Source organism: Pagrus major, chromosome 3 (genome assembly GCF_040436345.1).
Source record: "Pagrus major chromosome 3, Pma_NU_1.0".
Lineage (NCBI taxonomy): Eukaryota > Metazoa > Chordata > Actinopteri > Spariformes > Sparidae > Pagrus > Pagrus major.
In genome coordinates, this window is record NC_133217.1 from 13,737,478 (window position 1) to 13,760,994 (window position 23,517).

Consider the following 23,517-nt stretch of genomic DNA (forward strand, 5'->3'; position numbering starts at 1 on the left):
CTCTCAGATGTCTCTGACGCCGAATGCTGATGGCGAGATAATCAACCGCAGTCAGCGCCAACTGAGAGACAAACCGCAGTGAAGTCATTAACAAACCAGTGTCTCTAGAGAAAGAAGAAGGGGAGGTGGGGGGAGTCGGTGAGGGAGAGAGGCTGATACATGATGAAAAAGCAGAGTGGGAAGGAAGGTGAGAGGAGGAAGAAGAAGGTAGGAGTGGGTGGAGAAAAATATTTGCAGTGACTTGAGGAGATTTGAACAGATGAAATACACCGGAGAAAATAGGAACAGCTGAATAGAAGTGTGTGCATGTGTGTGTGTGTGGGTGGGGTTCGAAAAAGAGACAAAATATGAAAACTTAAAACAGCAAATGATGGGACGTGAACTCCTGAGCGGAGAGACAAACACGGGTGAGCGAGAGAGAGAACCAATGCAAACGGTGAAAACAAGTGAATCATTTAGAGTGTCAGGACAGTGATGGAGAGCCTTACTCATCAACTGTGTTCATTTTTGCGGCCGTAAAAAGACACGGGTGGCAACACAGGACTGATTGGTTGTCATTTGCCGTGCAGAACTGCTATAGTCATCGGCAGCTAAATTAAAGGATGCGTGCGTGTAAATGAGTGGAGGAGTTTTGGAAGAGTGCGCCAGTGGCTTTACCGGAGATAAATGCTCCATCGTCTTAAATTATATCTGTTTCTTGAATCTAATTACACCTCAGGGTTGGAGTAAGTACTGTATGGAGTTATGGCTCACACACACACACACACACACAACTTTACTCCCCCTGGAGTGTCTGCCGGTCAGTGAGTGAGTGAGTGATGTGACTGGTTTATCTCCAAGCGATCTGCACTCCATTAACAGTGTATTACATTGCCCTGATGCTATCTGCATCTGCTCAACACCACGGATACCTGTGAGGCAGCACAGAAGTCTGCACAATCCCCTTTGCAAGTCTATGCATAGTGCTTAGATAGTTATCTAAATACTTCAATCCTTCACAACATGTCGTTTTGCTGACAGATGTGCGTTTATGGACCTGATAGATTTCATTAAAAGCTCCATAATTAGAAGCCTCATGGACAACACGAAGACTCTGCCAGCGGAGGTAAGGAAGTAAAAAGAGAGCTGCATTCTTTGTTCATTCGTTCCGCCCTTTGTGGAGACGTAAGTCAATTACACTTACAGCAAACAAATCAAGGCTGACAAATGAAACAAGGTGACGTCCACACGTCCACTGTGTTTCCCTCTGCTCCGCACAAATCGCTTTGCAATAATCCTCAGGCAGAAAACAATTAGGGATAAAATAAAACTAATTCAATGTTGTGCCACTCTCTTGCCCCTAGGAATGTGACAAAGCTAAGTGGTAGCCACGAGAAATGTTGCTGTTTACGTGCCTGCACCTGTGTGTGTGTGTGTGTGTGTGTGTGTGTGTGTGTGTGTGTGTGTGTGTGTGTGCGACGAGTAAATGGAACAATTATGACACACATGGGTGAAGTAAATGATCAAGGACAGAGAGGACAGACATAAGAGACACAACTGAAATCCCACACAAATGAACACAAACATTATACAGCCATCAGCATTTTTCATAATTAGTTAAATATCTGTCTTGTATTGTAAGAAGCCATTATAAGGTGCTGTTTTATACTGTCTATTATCTGTTTTCTGAGAAATATTTATCAAAGTTCAAAGTTCAAAGTTCAAAGTCGACTTTATTGTCAAAACTGCAATATGTACAAGACATACAGAGAATTGAAATTGTGTTTCCCTCTGTCCAGACAGAAATAAGAAATATAAGAATATAAAATAAAATAGAAATATAGATCTAAAAATAAAAATAAAAATAAAATATGTACAGCTATCACAGGTTAGAGGGTGTTTGAAAGCAGCTTTTAATGTGCTGCACAAATGAATATTGATTGTCATTGTGCTACTGTTGTTAGCTGTATTAGGAATCGCAGTTGTTGTGTAAAGACTCATTTCCATGCAAACAAAAAAAAAAACAAGAGCAACAGTAGTAGCATGAAGGTCCAGTCATGCCCAGATAAACAGGTTACATAACACACAATAATGTGCTGATGAGTCAGACTAACAAGCGTCAAGATATTGATGCATTGAAAGACAGAATTGGCTAAGTGTGGTGGTGCGAGGACTGCAGCAAGATGAGAATGGAAAACAAACCAAACACTAATGTGCACTTGTGTCACGAGGTAGCCAAGAGCAATGTTTCCTTTCCCGGAATCTCTCAGATTTAAAGGTTATGTTATTTAATCAAACCCAGCCGCATGTCACTTAGTATAGCACACACCCAATCCCTCTTTCACCAGGCTTTTCCTTCTTAACTGTATCTTTCTCCCTCTCACTGTGACTTATCTTCCCCATCTGTCTCATTCTATACGACTGTATATGGCCAAAAGTATGTGGACACCACTGTCCGCATGCATTTTTGTTGCCATTTTTCCGTTGCAATTTTTTCTCCATTGCTATTTCCGATGGTTCAGCTAGGTGCCTATAGCTAAAGGATAGGTTCACCAAAAAAATGAAAATCCAGTCATTATCTACACACCATCATGCCGATGGAAATGCCGCAGGTGATGTTTCATGGTCTACACAACATTTCTGGAGCTTCACAGCAAAACAGCATTTCGGCATTCTCCTAAACAACTGAAATAGATGGGGACAGGGAAAAACAAGTCCCCATACAGCTCATCCAGAGTATCCCAAGTCTCCTGAAGCCCTGAAAACCCAAATTGATTTGAAAAAATAATATTTACACATTCGATGCATGGTGAAGCTTATGCATCCACTTTGGACAGAGTGCCACTATCGCTTCTGAATAAATAGCTACAGAGAAGATTTGGGCATTTAAAAGGGTGCAACAGTGTCTTTTCAAACCAATCTAGTATCTCAGGGCTTCAGAGACATGGATGACGCTGGACTAGCTGTATGGAGCCGTTTTTCGTAGTCCCCATCTACTTCAGTTGTTTAGGAGAATGCTGTAATGCTGTTGTGCTGTGAAGCTCTTTCTATCAGCATGTTGATGAGTAGAATTTTCATTTTTAAGGTGAACGTCAAAGATAATGTAAACAATCTAAATCCTGCCAACAGCGCTCTGATTCCCACCAACGGGGAAACCACCAGACCTGTTTGAACCCCTGAATAAATTTGAGATGTGGGCAGCGATTCTAGGACCATGGGCTAGTTTTTCATGCTTAGTTCCAAAAAAAAAAGAAAACCTTTCGACAGTATACAATGATGTTTTAGACAGTTGTTGACTTTAACTTTGTGGCAACAGTTCCTGTTTCAACATCACAGTAGTAGACCCCAGGTCGGCGCACAATTGGTTCTCTGAGTTTGCTTTGAGATCCTAGACCTTCATCTCATCCACACACCTTTGGAATGACATTGGTACCTGACCTCACTAATGCTCTTGTGACTGAATGAGAGCAAATCCCTGCAGCCTGAGTGTAAAATCTCTTGTGAAACATCTTTCCGGAGCAGTGTATGGTACTATAACAGCATATTAAAGCCTATTGTTTGTGGAATGAGATTTCCAGCAGTCACATATGGGAGTAACAACCAGTTATCCACATACTTTTGGTCATGTAGTGTGTAATTCATCGATTGTTCATGTATCGACTCCAAGAAGAAGTAGCATGTTTGCTTGTACAGTGTGTGCACTGAGCAGACCTGCACTACAAGGAGTTGAATCTAAGCCGTCGAGGGTTCTTCAAAAGAGTTTGCATCAGGCTCTGAATCTCTATTCAACATTTTATCTTTTGCTCCTCTATCTCTCCCTCCCTCTCGCTCTCGCTGTGATCTTCAGTTTCTCCCTCGCTCTGCAGAGGGATGCCACTAATAAACTCCAAAACAAGGTTGGGCAGTAGATCTGATTAGCCAGCAGGGCTAACAGGGACACAGTGACCGATGGAGCGCCCAACCAATGCTATTTACTCTCTACCCGTCGCTCTTCTTTCATTCCCGTGGCAAAGATGATCAAAGAGCAGCAGAGGGAGGAAGACAGCAGGGGAAAAGAGAGAGGAGGAAAGGGAGGAGAGGGGCAGTGGTGTGTGTGTGTGTGTGTGTGTGTGTGTGTGTGTGTGTGTGTGTGTGTGTGTGTGTGTGTGTGTGTGTGTGTGTGTGTGTGTTAGTGAAGTACAGCACTGGTACTGATGTAGAATTAGCTGCAGGCTCTCAGACGTTCCGAGTTACTTATATGACATTGGACTTGCTTCCGTATGCGGTCAATGGTCTCTCCTTAAGCCCCTCTCTGCTTGTAGATCCCAACATTAATGCCCCAAAAATGAGGTGTTTTTTGGCATGGAGAACGGATACATCTGTTCTATTTTAGTCCATCTCTGTGACACTGCATGTATATCTATCAACTGATTCCTTTACGATGAAATCGATGGCAGTATGTTTACAGGAGATTACGGGGCGCTAACCTTCACCTTTCCAATAACTAAATAATCACAAGTGCAACTGGTCACATGCAACAAGCGTCTAATTACATGCCAGGCAAATCCTTTTGACACGGCACGCCTTGTGTCTACGTATTTGCATGCGCGCGAGTGCCCGCGCACAATATGTGTGCTTTATCCATTATCACGTTTCACAAGGTGTTTGGATAACTAATTAGACTGCTATGCTCTGTGTCTCCAAGGGATGAACGAGAAAAAACAAAGGGAAAGGGTGAAATCAAGGAAGAAAAACGTGACTGCAGCAACACTGAGGGGAAAGAAAACAAAAAAAAAAAAAATCCAGTAGAATCAACACAGAATGGAAAAATATGCCGGGGATTTGCCTAAGCCAGGAAACAAATGGTGCACAAGGAGAACGTCTGTGCTTCACGGTCCCATAGATTACAGCTAAAGGGAATGTATTTCTTCTGTTTTTGGCGTGTGGTTACAGGGGGGAAAATACCAAAGGGTCCATGCCACCATATTGTTTTTGTTGGCTGTCCTTCTGTTGTTTGGTTTTTGGTTTGTGTCTCTGTTCTGCCATGTGAGTTTGTGGCCACACAAAGAACCACATTTTTCTGAAAATTGGTACTTTGACTGAGATCAATAACAACATACGTCCAAATGTGGATTTGCATTTTGGAAAGTAACTCTTGAACCTTTTGAAACATCAACAAAGCTTTTTTTTTATGTCAAGACCAACTTGCAATAGTGAAATGTATGAAAGTACATTAACTCAAGTATGTTTGAGGCACTTGTACTATACTTAAGTATTTAAATTTTTTGCTACTTTATTCTTCTACTCCACTATATCTCAGTGGTAAATGTACTTTTTCAGATTACGAATACAGGATATAAATCAGCTAATAAATTATGAAATTGTATTATAATAGATTAAATCTAAACACATCATGTGGTTCAAATTACCTCCACGTCTACCAGCATTAAAGTGACGAACATAATACATCTATAATTACAGTCCAACAATATGATATATATAGTATAATTGGTGTCTCTGTCTCAGCCACTCCACCCTGTTTTCTCTTGTTTCTGCACTACTGTATGTAACTTCAGAGAGAGGGTCGGATCACAGCGTTACATACATGTTTACTTCAACATACAAGTTTTCAACACCTACATTATGTCAGACCTGGGATTTGTATTTACGACAGTGGTGTTGCACTCAGAAACTGTGGGGGGCGCCAAATCGCGCAAAATGCTAATTTCTACATAAAGATGCTTTAAGTAAAAGTACTTCTGTCAAATATATTGTCGGCTGTTTTCTTCTACAAAGTTTACATGTGTAAAGATATGCTTTTAGGATTTTTCTATTGTGAGTATAAAAAGAGAATTTGAAAGATTAGAAAAACATTGAATTTGTGAAAACTGTGGTTTAAGTTTAAAAAACAATGAATGTTTCATTTATCCCAATCGCAATACAGCATTCACACTTGACATGTTATCCCAGATTGGCAGGTTAAAATCCAAAGATGAGAAGGGAATATTCAAGTCCATGCCCTGATGACTGTTATAACATTGCTTACATGTCCCAGACAGCTAGTAGCTTATTGATTGGTTTCTCACAGTGATGACTGAATAGCTTTAATATTCCTGCAGTTTCGCTGGCAGACATAGATCATTTATTTCACCCTATTTGCCTGTGACATATTTGGCAGTGAATGCACAAACAGGAGGAGGTCTGCAGGTTCTTCCTCCAGTCGTGACTGAAATTGCTCAGCAGGTAGAGAAGTCATCATCATACCCTCGCGCTACGAGCTTGGCTTGATGTGTTTTTGTTTTTCTCCTGGAATCACTGCTTGCAGGCATATTTATGTTAAATTTGGATGTTTTCTTACGGAGGAAAACACTATTTGAAGGAGCCAAGTCACTACCATGCCCTGCATGAGGCTGTCTCCAGGAACTCAGGCAAAGAAACAAATATAATCTGTTTCCAATATTGGACCAACAGATATTTGAGTTACATTTCCAAGCAAGAAATGATTAACAGCAAACGTGACAACAAAACGATAGAACGTTTTACATTATTTGGATGAAGGGACATCGAAATGAAAGAGCACTTTACAGCTTATCACTGTCATGTTTACAAACACTTAAGGCTGCAGAGATGTTTATGAATGTTTGGAAAGTGCTTGAGTGCATGAATATGATATGTGTACATCAACATTTTTATATGCTTCAGAGGCAGTATTAAGTATTAACAGCACAAGCATATTTCCTATGACTTGAGTTTGACACTTTGAATATCAAATGCTGAACAACGAATCACTGCAATAAACACAGAAGCAAAAGTAGCTTTTTTTTTCATCAGATAAACTGATGAACTGTAGATTAGTGGTGCCTCCGTTTAGAGCAATGGTAAATTACTTTTTGGCATTTTAATCTATGGAGAGACAAGCCACATATACATACAGCAATATGACATAGCGACTGTTACTCCATGGGCGAGGAAGATTATTGTGTATTTTAATTCTAAACAGTCACCAGATTTTGCTTCCACCACCTTCTTTATCCAAAATGTGAAATATTGGCACAACAGACACGGTTCTCATTTCAGAATTTTCCCTCTTCCACGAAAATTACAGATTGTCAAGTCATTGTATCATCATTGTTGTAAATTATAAACACCACTTTATTATAGCTCATCATTTCAAAATTACTGGAAACAAAGAGAAGTCTTGCAAGCAGTGAAAAACATCAATGACAAGCCTGCTTCCAGTCTGCTCTTCCCCCTTTGGCTGTGATAAATCCAGACAACATGCTGTACATGTTTCAGCTGCTGCACATGCGCACTCACGAGTTACACAGTGCCTTAGGTATTGTAATTTGGAAATTGTGACTGACATGATTTGCATAAGTTGTCATGCAAATCAACAAAATGAATTCTCCGCAGAGAGAAAAGCATTAAATCCACCTCCCACCATCCCTTTGTTAGGTGGTGTTTATCAATTTACAAATTCAATGTGTGCCTTTGTTTAACATATATCCAAACATGTCATATCGTCGGGAAATATATGACAAATTATTGTTTGGATTCATCATAATGTCTTATTGTGGGGCTATTACTTTGCACATTGATGTTTCCTGTTCATATGAGCAGGATTCAGAATAAAAATGTCAAACTTTAGCTGTATAAAGTTGCTGCAGGTTTAATTGTATGACCTGTAGCTCCCCAAAATTTCTCAATAAGACATCATTGGCTACAGAAGGGTAGTTTAAACCTTTTCATTAACCTTTGAAAATAAAAATTGTCCCATGTAAACAATATAACCTGATTATTTTTCCATCCATCCATCCATCATCAGGACATGGAGCTGATCAAACATGGCAAAGGGGATCAAATATCCAACGAGGAAGATGAATGCATGACATAACATCTCTTTTGTTGTGTTTATTCCATCCCATGCAAACAGTTAACCAGATTTCTTCAGTCATATTGTCTATGTAAACATAGCTACTGACTCAGTATATTGGATCTGGCCAAGTCTAATTTTGGAAATATTTCACATGTGGGCAGCAATCCTGAGCCTCTGCTGCTGTTCTAACCATATCTATCTATCTATCAACACTTTCTAACAAAATCAGTCCTTGGTAATCCAAGCAGCAGTACATCACATCTAGTGTTTGAAAAAATACCCAAAAGTCATACTTAAAAGTAAAGATATAAAGATGGATAAACACTCAAGTAAAGCACAAGTACCTCAAAGCTGTACTTAAGTACAGTACTTGAGTAAATGTACTAATTTATAATCCATCACTGATCACATCAGGATGTTTTTACCAGTTTCTTGCACCGAACTGCTGTGATACCAGTATATTATTTGACTTACAGTAATTCCAAGTTTCTCATTTTAACATAATACGCACACACAATCTCCTTATAGTCAAGAATTAAAGGCGCAATATGTAGTTTTGGAGGATAGATTCGAATCAGAAGAGAAAGATCTTTATTGAAACTCTCTTTGTTTTCATGACAATAAATTGAATACACAAACTGACCTTTAAGGACAACACAATTTCATACTGTTTTACTTTGTAGCTAGGAAGGTGGCAGGGTCTGGGAAATACAAACAATATATTTTTGCAGACCTTATTTTCCTCTGAGAACAGCTTGTTTATTCAGTTATGGACAAAATAAATATTTCTGAGCTTGTATTATTACCTCATTAGTATTGTAAATAGTACATTTCTGAGTTTGAATTTCTTTTCCAAAACTACGTAGCTCAACTTTAAGGTTCTTATTGACATTTTATGAACTCAAGGCTAAAACTATAGTCATGTGATTTATTTGTGGAGAACACATAGCTAAAATGTGAGTTGGTCACACTGCACGGGCAAATTATACCTCTATTCTTAGTGATCTTGTTGTCATCTCCGAAGGTTCAAAAACATTTGGTGCCTTCCTCCGTCTCAAAGGAGCGTGCGGCACAAGCACACAAGGGCTGACAAACGACACATCTTTTTGAAGGGTGCACTGCATATCTAATCTTTTATCTCTGCGGGAAAACATTTCATCTCATGCCGCTGCTGAAGTGTATCCTGTTAAGAACATTGATAGGCCCGGGGATGGGAGATTGTCAATAGCAGTACGCACAATGAGTGATACACAGGATGCAGGATATAAATTCACAGCCATCTAGTTGATTATTTCTCTAATCTGGGGTTACAGGGCCTAATAATTCTGCCTCACAGGTGAGCACATGTCATAAATCTCCACATCGTTTCACTTTTTCCCAGCACGAGATGATGAAAAACAAACTATCACTCTTCCCCCTGTTTTTAGCGGACTGTCGTTAAAGCTGGCGTTGATAAGTGGCAGTCTCTCCATTAACAGCACAGGACTCAAAGGAACCATAAATCCTACAGCGTGCGTGTGTATGCGTGTTTGCTTGCGTCAATGTGTCTGCTCGCACATGTCGGGTGGAGCGTATGAAAAAAAATAAAAAATCTACATATGGCGCATGTAACTGTATGTGTTGTGTGGATGCTGGTGAATAAGGTGCTCAATCATGACCACAAACCACAAACAAATAAAACCCTGCAGCCTTGAAGCCATATTCCTCCCACATACACACTCAATCAAACACTCCTCCTTCATTTCGATACTCATCGCATTGACGCACATGTAGCTCGGGATGAGCGGACAAAGAAGAAACATGTGTATACAAACACGCATTGAACACGTGTCCGCCGCAGCCTTCACGTACTGGAGTCATTTTCCAAAGTATAGGTCGTGAGAGATTGATGGCAGAGGCCTTCACAGAAGAAGAATTATCGCCGTGGCAGGAAGTGCCGTTGTATGTCGCCCACTCTCACCGTGACCCGCAGACATTGACTCTTTACAAGCTTGACTCAAGCACTGAACTCATTCTCACGTATGTATGACACTGGGGTGCACACTTACACACCTGATGCAGGGAGGGGAGGAGGAGAGTGAATTTTCACAGACCCATGCTAGCATTCCATTACGGTGTCTCTGTAGGTGACTTAACTTAAAAGTGATAAAATGAGAAATTATTGCTGCTGTGGAGCTCAATACAAGTGTTTCAGAACGTTAAATAATACACAATTGTCTCCTTTTATGTAAGCAGCTGGTATCATTTAAAAGAAATATGATAGAAAAATAATGCTGTGGATCACCAGTGTAATAAAAACCTGTTACATTTTTGTACAACTGCAGATATATCAAAGAATATTGCACTCAATGATCTGCGTATGCATATATGATTTTGGTGCGCAGCTGCAACCAACAATATTTAACATTATTGATAAATCAGAAGGTTTTTAAATAATCTTTCACCAGATATAATAAATGCTTTTAGATTAACAATAGATTCAATGCAACAGGTAGCTCTGAAACTGCCTGTACGCCCGGCACCAAACAGCTAAGCTATCAAAGTTATAAACTAGCTGGTGAACATATAGTGGAGCATTTAGCAGCTTTATTTTTCACTCAGGAAATGGTAGGGAGAGGAAAAAAAACTACTTGGAGATTTAATTACAGACTTACATTCATTAGGTAGACATAAACACAAATGGCTCTAAGTAAAGGCAAATGTTTTTCCATATCTGCTGGAAAAAAGGCAACTGCTTGCTAACAGGCTTGTCATATCAACTTATCCCTTTGAACTGAACAATAGAAATGGTCCACCAGTGCCTTCATAGACATTTTTGCTTATTGTGATGTCATTTCTTGCAGCATATCTTCATATGCGTCATATCCTGTCACGGTTTGGGTTTTTTGGTGTATTTATTTCCTGGTTTATGTTGGTATATACATCCTAGTGTGTCATGTTTTACTTTCTACTTCCTATCATTGTCTGTTTTCCCACTTTTTTGGTTACCCTATGTATTAGTCTTCTCTCTCTTATGTATCTAAGTTCTTGTCTTTCCCTCTCTCTTTGTCAGTCTGTCTATTTTGTCCACGGTGTCTCTGTGGATTCCTGCCTGTGTTCCCCCAGCTTCTGGTTTGTACTTCTTTTGTTTTTTTGTATCTCTCTTTGCCGCAGCCTCTCTTTGACAGTTTTGTTGCTTGCAATTTGAACTTTGGATTCTGGGCAACAGCTTTGTTATTAAAGCTCGCTTTTTGTTTTCAACCTGCCTGCCATTGTGTGTCTTGTGTTTGGGTCCTCATCAACTGTGGCATATACTTAAAATCCATACAACCTAAGATAAAAGGTCATGTAAGTCACTTAACCATAATAATCAACAAGACATTTTTCAAATCTAATTTTACCAAATGCACAAAACATATTGATCCAACACAATTTTGAATGTAGAATCATGAACAAAATATTTCTTAATCCTTCATATGTTGTTCAAACTATGGACATGTTTCAGTTTTTGAGATATTCTCATTTTAATGAGCAGATAGCAAAAGTGTTTTAATAGTTTGATCTGCAACTCCCCCAGTGCCTACATTCTATTTTTGCTTGTTTTCTAGATTATCTAAGAATGCTTCATATCCCTAAAAGCTGTACAACCTAAGCTAAAGGCTGTGTTAGTCAATAAAACACAATGCCTGATAAAATTATTTCAACTGTTTCATAAAAAGCTTCTCTACTCCTCTACTTCACTTTGCCACCACACGTTGTAACCATGACTTGCCTCGCATTAAACGCAGCAAATTCATTACAAGCCTACTGTACAACATGCTGGAGCATTGGAGCCAAACACATAAGCCTTACCTTTCCACTGCAAAAGGAATGATTATGGCTTTAGTTTTAGATTTATTTCAACGGGATCATGCAAACAACAACTTCCATGGTCTGTTGTCATATATATAGGTTTAAAAGCTGAATATGTCAGCTTACACACGGACAAAGAGATTAGTTAATGCAGGTTCATGTAATAAGTTAGGCTCTAAAATGTTCGAATTTCCTGACTCGAGTTGCTTTTTGGTTTGTCAAAGTAACATTTTCTAATCCAGAAATAATTGATTTACATATAAAAGAGGGAAAATATGCAAATCGTCACATTTGGGAAACTGTCTGGCATTTTCACTTCAGTTTCTCAAGCAATCAAAATTGTTTTCAATTAACTTTCTGACAACCAATTAGTCAATTAATTGATTATCATCTAAGCCGTGTTTCTGTCTGGGTATTTTGTCGCTTAAAGGATCTGCATCTGACCGTTCAGACAATCTTCCAAACATTTGGCAGTATTCCTTTTACAGTCTGCTTTCGTGGTCTGTTTTTAGATAGAAAATACACGCTCACATAAAAACTTTGAACTACAAGCTGAAGCAATATGAAAGCGCCTATAATATTTTTTTTCCTCTCATGCATATACAGCAAAAGCACTTGTGCTCTCTCGAGTGCCTGCCAAAAAGCAGAAACATCTCTAAAAACCTGACGCGTCTGAGAAATTACAGGGCAAACAGTTTTCCAGCCCACTGCCATTTACTCTGTGCTTAAAAACGTGTGTGTCTGAGAGTGTGTGTTTGTGAGTGTGGTGTTTATTTTATCTGTATTCCAATAAACCTTGATTTTGTTGACACTGAATCAGCTTGCTGGGATGGGCTGTACACACACACCAGATCCCGCTCTGTAAGCACAGTCTGAGCACACACACACATCCACACACAAACTCATGTCGTGACACCCCAACCTCACAGCACCGAGGGCCGACTGTAGTGTTAATGCCACTCCCAGCACCATGCACTAGTGCTCCTTATTTAGGTCCTATCGAGCCCGCAGGCTGAAAATCTGTCCCTTCCACGCCTCCTTCTCCTCCCTCCCTCTCTCTCTCTTTCTCCCTCTCACTTCCCCGCCTCTGTCAGACTGCCAGACTTAAGTCCCTCCGTTCCATCACTCCATCACTGAGAGGAAGGCATGTGGAGAGCGATGCATTCACACTCCCCAATAGCTTTTTCCCCTCTGCCGAAATGTACTCAGTTTTCCCCAATTGGCAGTTACAAGGTGAAATGTGACACAAAAGTGAAAAAAAGATTGCCTTTTACAAGTTAGAAATGTATGCTGTCGTATAGAGTGACAGTGAATGAGCTGGTAGAGGTTCAGTTCTTGCTTGAGGTCAAGTTGGCTGATGCTTCAGTCATGGGGAGGTCTCTGTGACTACTGTGCTCCAATACCACAGGCTGTGTTTAACCCAGGACACTAGGGTTACTGTTGTCCGGGACAAAGTACCATAATATTAATTTTACAGCAGATAAATGACCAGATAATCACTGAACTGGTCATTTGTCTGAATTATTAAAAATGTAATTAGCCATTGCTAGCACTGACAATTTTGACAGGACAGACAGGGGGGAAATTAAAGAACAATTGCAACTGCAATTCATGCATACTTTACCAACCTTTTTTTATAATATTCAACAATTGTTTAAATTTATATTCAGGTTGCGCTATTGTTGTGGGGTAATGCAGTTTGGCCATTTGAAAACGGTCTGTTCAACTGATGCATTCAAGCATAAACTATCAGTTAAGGGCTGTGTTGTTCCCTGAGTGAATGAATGTGAATCTCAAGGTCTCTTATTTTGAAAAAAGGTTGCGGTTCAATAACTGACTCACAGAATGAGCACTCAACATTAACATTTTACATAACAGGTTTTATAGTACCAAATGACAGTTGTGTAATGATATGTCACGATTTGTTTTTTTGGTGTAGTTATTTCTTGTTTTATTTTGTAGTTATATCCTCATGAGACTTTCCACTTCCTGTCTTTGTCTCTTTCTTATGTATTTAAGCCCGTGTTTCCCCCTCACTCTTTGTCAGCTCGTTTGTTTTCTGACTCCTGCACCTCCTGTGTTCCTGCGCCTGTTCCCCCGTCCTCGTGTGTCCCCTGTGCTCCCGCTTTGTTCTCCACGGCTTCTTGTTTGTCCTCTATTTTGCATTGCTCTCTATAGTTTTTATGCATTTTGGACTGTTTTGGCTTGATTTTAATAAAGCTCACTTTTAGTTTTTAGCCTGTCTGTGTTTTTATGTTAAGGTTGTATAACCATTACAATACAAGATAATTCACAGAAAAAAAGTTCCTTTTGTCCAAGGACCCTTCTCAAAACATCTATTGTTTTCTTTGGAATTGGATTTTTGGGGGATTTGCTTCCATACACCACAAGAGACAAAGTAAGCGGTGTGCCTGTCACCTTCTACTCACCTAACAGTAAAAGGCAGCAAAACTGTCAAGGAGGACATATCTTAAGCTGATAAATAAGTCATGGCAATTTTATTTTATTATTCTATTTAAATATATGGAAACTAATTGCTTCCTGGTAGATAGGAAAACAATCTATAAAGGAAAATGGTCAGCTGCTAAGTTAACAACCCTCTCCTCAGGGTATATTAACAGTTAACGATTCTGCAAACCATAGATACATCCGAGTTTCTACGTGTAAAAGGCTATGTAACATATTGACTTTTACAAAACATGCCATATCATGGTCACATTAACTGACATTCACATGTGGAGGTGGAGGGGACAGTAGTGGACTTATAGGCAATTAGACCGATCGAGATCGAGTCTGCTTTTCGGCATTCCCAAGTGTGAAACTACTGGATATTTTTGACAAGGGGTCACATTGTTAAAACTTTTTTAAGCATGACATCACTGGGTATTTTTAAGGAGAACTTGGGACAAGTTCCAGCCATGTTTGTGGCAACAGAAGCCAGACATTGTTCACAGGCAGTCGGGCCATCTCCAGCTGTGTTTGTGGAGACCTAAACAGGTATTTTAGGCCAAACCATGATGTTTTCCTAATGCTAACCAGAGCAAAAGCACAGTGTTGTGACAAGAGAGAAAAAGAAAATTTAACCTAAACAAACATTAAGTTGCAATATAAAGAAACGTAAAACTTATCTTTGGTTTTGCAGAAATGTACCTAGCTAACATTAATTCTGGTGATTTTCTGGTGATTCTGGGAATTAATCTCATTTGGTTTCTAAAAGTTGAGCGTTAGATTAGAAGATCAATATTGATCTTGTGTTTTTGAATTACATAAGTAGAGAGATATAATTTGGATGTCTTTAGCCTAGCTTAGCATGACGACTGGAAGCAGGGGAAAACAGCTAGCCTAGGTGTCTAAAGTTAAGAAAAATACAAAGAAACAGAAGAACGACAATCTCTTGCTGGCCGAGAGTGAGACACAGGCCACTCCTTATTTGCAGTAACAATAAAACCAGTGGTACGATGAGCACCTTCATCTGAATGATCACAAAAAGTTTATTAGGTTTAATTTTATATCCAGATTCAAAGAGTGTGTACGGCCCCCCAAAAATGTCCTTAATTTAAACAACAGAAAAACATGCAAATATGTGGAAAGGATCAAACTTTGACATGGACGTTTGAACTACTTCAGTCCAATTTCACCCTGAGGTAAGTTTTCGCTGCAGTTCAACCTCTCCCTGTTCAGAGTAATTGATACCTTCCACAACACTCAGGGTGAAAGATGCACTTAACCACTTAATCACTACCCCATCTCTGGAAATGAATGCTCTGCTTAATTAACAGCGATCAAATATCGACAGCAGCCTGCGCTGGCAATTTGGAGCACGTATCGCTGTATATACCTTTTTGTTTTTTTTGTTTTTTTCCCATTTCAAACACCTGATTTTCTCTCTGCTTCACAGGTGTCAGCTGGGATCAGCCGTTTAATGGAGTGCTGCAGTAACAGACTGACTCATGTATGTATTTCCTAAGGAGGGACTGTGACTCATAAAGCAACTGCTGCAGGAGTACACACACTCGCTAAACACACACCGAGGTGCATATATACTTAGGAACACAAGCACATATATAAAGCTGATGATTTGTAAGCCCGTATTCTCCCGAAAACACCAATTTCCTCTGCTTTGCTGTGACAGCAATGAATAAATTAATGGATAAATAAACAAATCTGAAGAAAAGCGACAGCTTTGAAAAAGAAATCAAAGGTGATCATTTGAACATGGGGAGAGTCAAAACATTCATTTTTGATGACTACTCGAGATTAAAGGAAATATTCCGAGCTCTGAAACCTATGGCGTGGTGTACATGAAAGCCCACTCAAATCCAGTGAACGCAGCATGCACAACACAAAATGGAGAACAGGCAGAAGAGATAAGATGTTAAAAAAATAGGTGAGGAGGAAATGAGGGGAGGTAGGGAGAAATCGGAGGGAGAGGGGCAAGAGAGATGGAAAGAAAATTACTTTTGACACGAGCGGGAGATGAGAGGAGAGGGAGGGCTGAATTATCAAACGTGCATCTTTGTCTGTGTGAGTATGTGCCTATATGAATGTGTGTGTGTGTGTGTGTGTGCGGTGTAGGAGTGTAAATATACATGCCTGTACTGACAGACTGCTGTTGACAGGTGAGAGCTGCTTCCAGCCTATTCCCAGCCCTGCCAAGCTCACTCATAGATAAAGCTCGAGGTCTCACTTTTTACAAAATGCCTTTTACAAAATGAGAGAAGTTCGGGTCAGAGCCAACACGAGCAGAATCTAAAGGAGATCTGTGTTCCCCACAAACTCTTCAAAACTGCCTCTCCGTCTCTTTCATTTTTTTCTGTATTTCTCTCTCTTTTCACAATCCCCCCTTTCCCCTCCTTTTTCTCAAATTCATTTTCTTTCCCCTCACTTATTTTCAAAGCGCTTAGACTGAGAGAGTGGAACGCTCCCCCCCACCCCTCCACCCCCATCCCGCTGGAGCATCAATATACAACAGAGCCCAGAGGTCCAAACAGGAGAAAGGCTGAGGAGAACAGCGCAACACCAATCCATAATGGATTTTCTTCTCTCTTTCATTCGCTTCCTGCAGGGAGATGCAGTGGAGGCACCACTGGCACAGAATGAGAGACGAGGGGAGGGGAGGGGGTGCAGAGGAGAGGTGAGAGAGGGAGAGGGGAGGCCGGCAGAGGCTCAAAACAGTGTCAATAACTAAAGCCCTTAAGAATATTTCTCTCATCTGTCTCCGGGGGGCTTGCATAACATATGCTTTAAACTATTTGCAAGGCCAAAGCTCATAGCAGGAGGTGACAGGAATTTAAAGCAGCTTTGGTGTGGCTTCCACTGATCAGATTCAGAAATTGTCGCTAATTAAGTTAGCCTGTAAGTGAAGGACTGCCGAGAGGTCTGATAGATTTCAGACTGCGAGCAATAATATCCTGAAACACAATGCATCAGTGAATAGCAGCTCGGTGTCTTTTAATTGCAGCTAAACAATTAAGTCTGGCTCATTAGATGGCGACTTCGCCGAGCCATATTTACGTCTAAAATCCCGACTGCTTGAAAATGTGTAAACTTAGTGAGCATGAAGGTCTGCAAACTAGACAGCCAATGTTTCAGTTTTTCGATGTTAGCACAAGGCAACCCTCTCTCTGTGGCTGTTAAATTGACAGTTGTACAGGAGGATGAGTCTGTTGATTCAGAAATTGTTTGTTTGAGTCTTCACACCCAAGAGAGCTTCATTGCATTTTTGCTTGTAGTTTTGAAGCACAAGATGTGCCCAGAATCCCATTAAATAACCTTGGATGCTGTCGTGGTGTCAACACAGTCAGTCTTGTATTAGTCACCAACAGATCTGCTTCAAATGCCTCTGAATGCATCACTGATTAAAGTCTTGATTAAAGTTTTGGTTCTTTTCCAGTTTCCAGTCTACTACCTTTATCAATACCTTTAAGTCCAAATAACTCTGGAAAGGACATTTTCACATTTATTACAACCTGGGTCCTTATTGAATGGTTTTGGACATTTTTTTATTGGTTATAGCCTTGGACTAGGGCTGTAAGTAATGATTGTTTTCATTACTGATTAATCTTCTGACTGTTTTCAGAATTGTTTCTTATATGTAATGTTAAAAAAGAACAAACAAACAAAAAAAACGGGCTGCTGAGATCTGGGAAAACAGTGACATCACTGTGACAAAATCTGATGGTGCAAGAGATGTGTGGTCGGATTGTGAACAAGAGTTTGATTAGCTACCACTTTATATGGAGATGAAACCATTGAGTGAGCCTGAAATGTCACTAATAAGCCCTCACTGCGTGCATGCTCCATTACAGTATATCCACCCTATGATGGATGTTTACAACGAACAGTTTGAAAAATATCTATGCTCACTTTCATTTTCTCTTCCAAATAAGTTTGACTAACCTCGGGGTTAGTTTAAACTGCTTGTCAGAATGCTTGTGTTTCTTGCCCTGTCTGCCTTTTTTGTTGTCAAAATCACAGCGTTCCAAGATCTCAGCCTTTTGCCCCCCACTGTTATGCCTGTGGGACATGAGCACTATGTGGAACTCTCATGAACTGCTAGTACTACAAAGAGTAGCATGAATATGTAGACATTTTGTGTTCCTTAACAGATTTGACTCTGTTCTTGTTGATGTTTGCGATCATTTAAAAGAACGCCCTCTCAGATAAATTAATCTAGACGATAGGCCAACAATGTAATCAATACTTCATGCCCTTTATTGAAAGTGTCTAATAATCAATGGTAGTCAGTTTGGGAGTTACAATGTTATTGTTGTTGTTAAATTAAAATCTTTAGGAATGATTTCCATATCAAGGAATATATGACAAGTTTTGCAGAAAAAATCAAACCTTCATTTTCTTATGCAACCCTGTGTTATACAATAACAAATGAATCACCTTGAACCTTGCAACATGCACAGCCTTTCACTGACAATGCCTAGCAAATTATAAATATTCTTGTAAGGTCAAACTGTTGACTACATTTAAAAAGAAAATGTTGTCGTGACAATATTATGGAAATGTGTAGCAGCATTCAAGTCACAGCGTAGAAACCAACACATGCACAGAAATAATTTAGGGCCGTCTTTACCGTGTCCGCAGGTTCCCCGGGCTGGGTGGCCCGTCATATACAGACAAGATGTCAAAGTCCTCCTCTAGGGCGAAGCCTTGAAACACCAGCTGTATCCGGTTGTGCTCCGCCGCCACAATCACCCATGTACAGTTGGCATAGTTAGGATAACCGTAAGGGTAGCCGGGGCTCTCTATCGTCCCATTGGGACTGTGTAGTGTGTAACTGCAGTTCTGAGCTGTGAGGAGAAAAGGAAACAGGCACTTATTAAAAGGGTGTAAGGAGTAAGAAACTACATAATAAACACAAGAGCAGAGTATTATACAAATCCAAACACACACACACACACACACACTCAGATGCACACCCACAGTCAAACAGTTTGCACCAACTGCTGCAACATCCATTAGCACCTACAGCGTGCAGCATAAGCCATTAATATAGCAATGCTAAATGGCTCAGCCTCTCCCAGTTTTCCCCACCTCTACCACCTCCGTCGTCACACACTTGTTCACACACTGGCCCTTTCACCACATTAGTAATAGGTTCCCACGTTAATACATGACATAGCTGGAGGAGAGAAGATGAAGGGACAGGAGAGTTAACACACACACACACACACACACAGAGAGAGACACACTCGAGTACAACATTAATTGTACTCGTCTTGCATTTTCGTCGGCAGCCACTCGTACGGCCTTCAATCTTGAATTTTAATCGCGCGTGTGTTGCCATCTATCAGTGCAGAGCTGGCGCTGGATGAGCTGTGAGCGTGTGTGTTTTGAATCCCCGAGCTAAACAACTTGTCTTCGACTGATCTGAGCACAGCCGAGACTTTTAATCAATCTTAGGGATTTAGTTGTAATTAATCTCTAATGTTGACTGATGTGTGACTGCACTTGTATCTTGTGGATGTAAAAGTCTGTATGTGCATGTATGGATTTCGCCCTCTAGTTAAAAGAGGATGCTTATCTCCTCGGATTAGAAAAAAAAAAATGTTAAAGTTAATTTTTTCCTCTTCCAGACAGCTAAATGTAAGCATCCAGCAGTCAGCCTGCCACTGAGCGGTGACAAGACAATACAATGTGAATAAATTGGACAATCGCACACCATAAATAACCTCATGTGTTGTCGCTGTTGAACTAAGACAGGAGGAATGCAGCATGTCCAGAATTAATTTCCCTAAGCTGAAGAACATAAGTGCAGCGATGGTCACACTGAGTAAATACATATACTCACAGAGGAACTAAATTAGAATGTCATGCAAGAATACATGCTATTTATACGAATGGTCTGTATGTTCCCTTTGTTTGCCCCACTCACGAACCTGAATCATAATGCAGCCTGATTAAAATGTAATTAGGAGAGTATAATTGGTGGACATCTGCTATCTGCATAACCCACATTATTCAACAACACAAACAATGCAACAATCGCAGTAGATATGATTTTTCCTCCTGTTCATTTATATCCATGCTCATAACTGTGTAAATGTGCGGAATAATTCAACGCATCAGAACGAGCTATTTTACTTGAGCTTATTAAAACAGGGCATTAAAAAACAAGAATCATCAGTAAACACATTGATGCTTTGAAACATGTAAAACTAAATCCCTCCGGGGGGGAACGTGTGTATCCCTTATTGAATGCTTGTGAAACATACAGATTCCACGCTACTTTGTGTGGGCTCTGTGAAGATGGAACAACCCCAAAGCGACAAATCTGTCCTGATTGTGACTCAGAAAATGTGACTCTAGTCTAAAAAAGACAGCAAAGGATTTACAGGTAATAAGGCAACAGACAAAAGAAAAGATGAAAAATGGGGCGATTTATATTCCTCTCAGTCTTACTTGACACCAGAATAAATAAAAGCTTATTTTGTTTAAGAAAATTCAGTGGAAAAGGAGGTGGAATGACAAAAAAATTAAGCATGGACATGGATAATCCTTGGTTAGCCAGACGAGTGAACCCTGTTTTTGCTGCAGCAATAATCTATTTTTTTCCTTTCCTTTAGTGTTTTTTATATATGTTCTTGTAAATGTAATCATGTGTTCTTGAAAGTTAAAAAGCCCAAAGTCCATGCCAAAGGGAGCTCCACTCTCCCACAGAAAACACTCCTCCTGAAAGCCTCATCATTAGTCCCGCCTTTACTTCTGTGACATCACAATACATCACCATGTCACACATTTGCATAATTTATGCCAAGCGACCAGTTTGGCATGTAATAATTAATTAAGTGAAGCAGCTCTGTTGCTGTTAGCGGTGCTGGCTCAGGCATGTGTAAGCTGACCAATCAGAGCAGACTGTTTATTCAGGAGGGGGGCCTTTAAGAGACAGGAGCAAAAACAGAGCGTTTCAGCATTGCAGCACAGGACGGTATGAGAAAACTGATGGTTTTGTTGAGCATTAAAGCGTGTAAACCTATTTTAGCAGTAACCCAAAATAAAATTATGAACCTGACCATGAGCACAATATGTCTCCTTTCAGATTTCAGCGGCTGTGTCACATCAGGGTGTTTATGAATTCTTACATGCTGCTACACAAACAAACAGAACCAATATTAGCCTTTTCTCCACGTTGCACAGCAAAACGGTATCACATTTTGTTTTCCAGCGAGGGAAAAGGGGGAGATAGTGTCAGAAAGTAAAGATCCAGACTGTCTGGATGACATCACCAGCAGCAGGAGGATAATAGCATCTCCAGTCACAGTATATCCATCATGCCACTGTTGACTCCCTGGGGTCCTGTCTCGCCGGAAAACAGGCGGGGGCCTCTCTCAGCCATCACTCGTCAGCGCTTCATGTGCGCTTGACCTCTTCCAAAAGATGCTAATGTGTGAGCACTTGTACCCCGGCCACTTGAAGGCTCTTTAGTTAGGTGTATGATGCTGCAAGTGAATTCTTAGGAAAAAACTGAACTAAACATGACCTATATTGCATAGAATAGATTGCGTCACTGTGTGTAATCCTTATCTTTAACCAGTAACAAGAGAGAAGAACAAAGCGAGAGCTATCTCCATCTGATTTTTCATTAAAGCCTTTAAGTAGGCGCAGCAAGTGAGCATCCACCCTCCCAATTACCATCAGGTCAATACTAATATCCAGGTAAAAGCTCCAAATCCACCTCTCCTACCTGATTTTCATACACACAGCCTGGTCAATAATCTCCTCATCATCGCCTTCATTACGAGGCCTCCATCAGACAAATGCCAATCAATGGCCCATACGGCGGCCTGATAGCAGAGCTTGATAGGGGTCGGAGTGGACTGCGAACCTCTCGCACATAGGCAATGAGTAAGGGCGTGAGGGATTGGCTGAATTACAAAACAATACCAGGGTGGTTAAGTCAACTGAATTGCTATTAATCAATTTCAGGATCAAATTGAAATGCCAGAAGACTGGAATGATTCAGTGACTCCTGAGGCCCAACAGGCAACTCAACATGTGAAGGGTGTAACAACCCTCTACTGCGAAAAGAAAAAGGACACCAAAGGAATAAATTTCGCAGCTGAATATCATCTGAGTGCATGTGTTACAAGGAGAAGCGACGTGCTGTACATATTGATATATGACAGGTGATCAACCAGGCGGGCTAGCAGGTGTCTCGTGTTCCACCGGTGCAATTAAGTGGAGAAAAAAAAACAACAACATGACAGTGAATAAGACCACTGAGTCTGCCAGAGCTCCTCAGAGCTCTATTTTCAAAGTGCGAGCACCTGTGCCAAGTGACCGACTCTTAAATCGATAATGACGCACACGATCTGGGATGAAAGACCCAAGGTAGTGCTTTTAGAGAGAGGCCGCATCTTTTTTGGCTGCGGCCAGCAACATTTCATCCTCAGTGAAAAAAAACATGGTTAGACCTGAATCGGACAAAAACAGGCACATCAAAGTTCACTCGAGAATGCACTCTTGTGAGCGTTAAGGGCCGATTCAAAACGAGTTTGATTTTCACATTAAAAACCACCAGAAGAAGAAACAAGTGCAGCTGAGGTAAACCGAGGTACTGTAAGTCTACTCTCTCTGCTCTTTGAAAACCCAGAGCCTTTGATTAAGTAGATCCTTCACTCGAGGCTCGGCTGAATTATTTAAGCCTCGCCCAGGGTGCATTATGAAATTAGCTGCTGGGAGCTGTTGACCTACTGTGAAGCCCCTCAGTGTAAATCTGCAGGGTAGAGCCCATCCTGCAGCTGACCCCACTGACACGCCATAAAGACCCCATAAACAGACTGCTGGCCATGCTGTTTTAGCCCGACTGGATCACCGGCAAAGTAGAAGGTCATGTTTTCTCAAGTTGTGCAAGTTCAGGTGAAGCATCATGAATATGGAACAGCTGCGAATACGCTGCTTCAGCAATTAGGAAGATTGCTATGACGTTCTATGGGAACTATTAGTATTGGCTTGTACTGGAATGTTAACCACGCTTGATATCTGTAGATGCTCAACAGATACGTTGTCCACCGCTTAGCCCACTGGCAGCGTCCACTTGGCACCGACCATATCCGGTGTGCACGCCGCCAGACGGGTGTACAGGGAGAGCAACGACCTTGCTGGAGCGGCACTCCAGGTTCTACCTGTGTGAGTGTGTGTGTGTGTTTGTGTGTAGGAGATATTGTTTGCTTCGCCAGGGCAGTTGTTCAGTAGCGGGCATACAGAGCCGCAGCAGTGCACGGTGACACTTTGATGAATCGATGGTCACTGTGCTGTACTCCGGCAGGACAGCAACCCCTCAGAGTGGAGGAAGGAGACAGGAGGAGAGCGAGGCAGGGAGGGAGGGAGGGAGGGAG

General features: G+C 40.8%; 1 protein-coding gene across 1 annotated transcript in view; it reads right to left on the reverse strand.

Annotated features, from left to right (window-relative positions):
• The window catches only part of csmd2 (CUB and Sushi multiple domains 2), a 241,593-nt gene that overhangs the window by 202,554 nt on the left and 15,522 nt on the right, over positions 1-23,517 (reverse strand). The window contains exon 2 of the mRNA XM_073463092.1: positions 18,753-18,969. Coding sequence (XP_073319193.1) covers positions 18,753-18,969 — 217 coding nt within the window. The remainder of the gene's footprint in view (positions 1-18,752; positions 18,970-23,517) is intronic.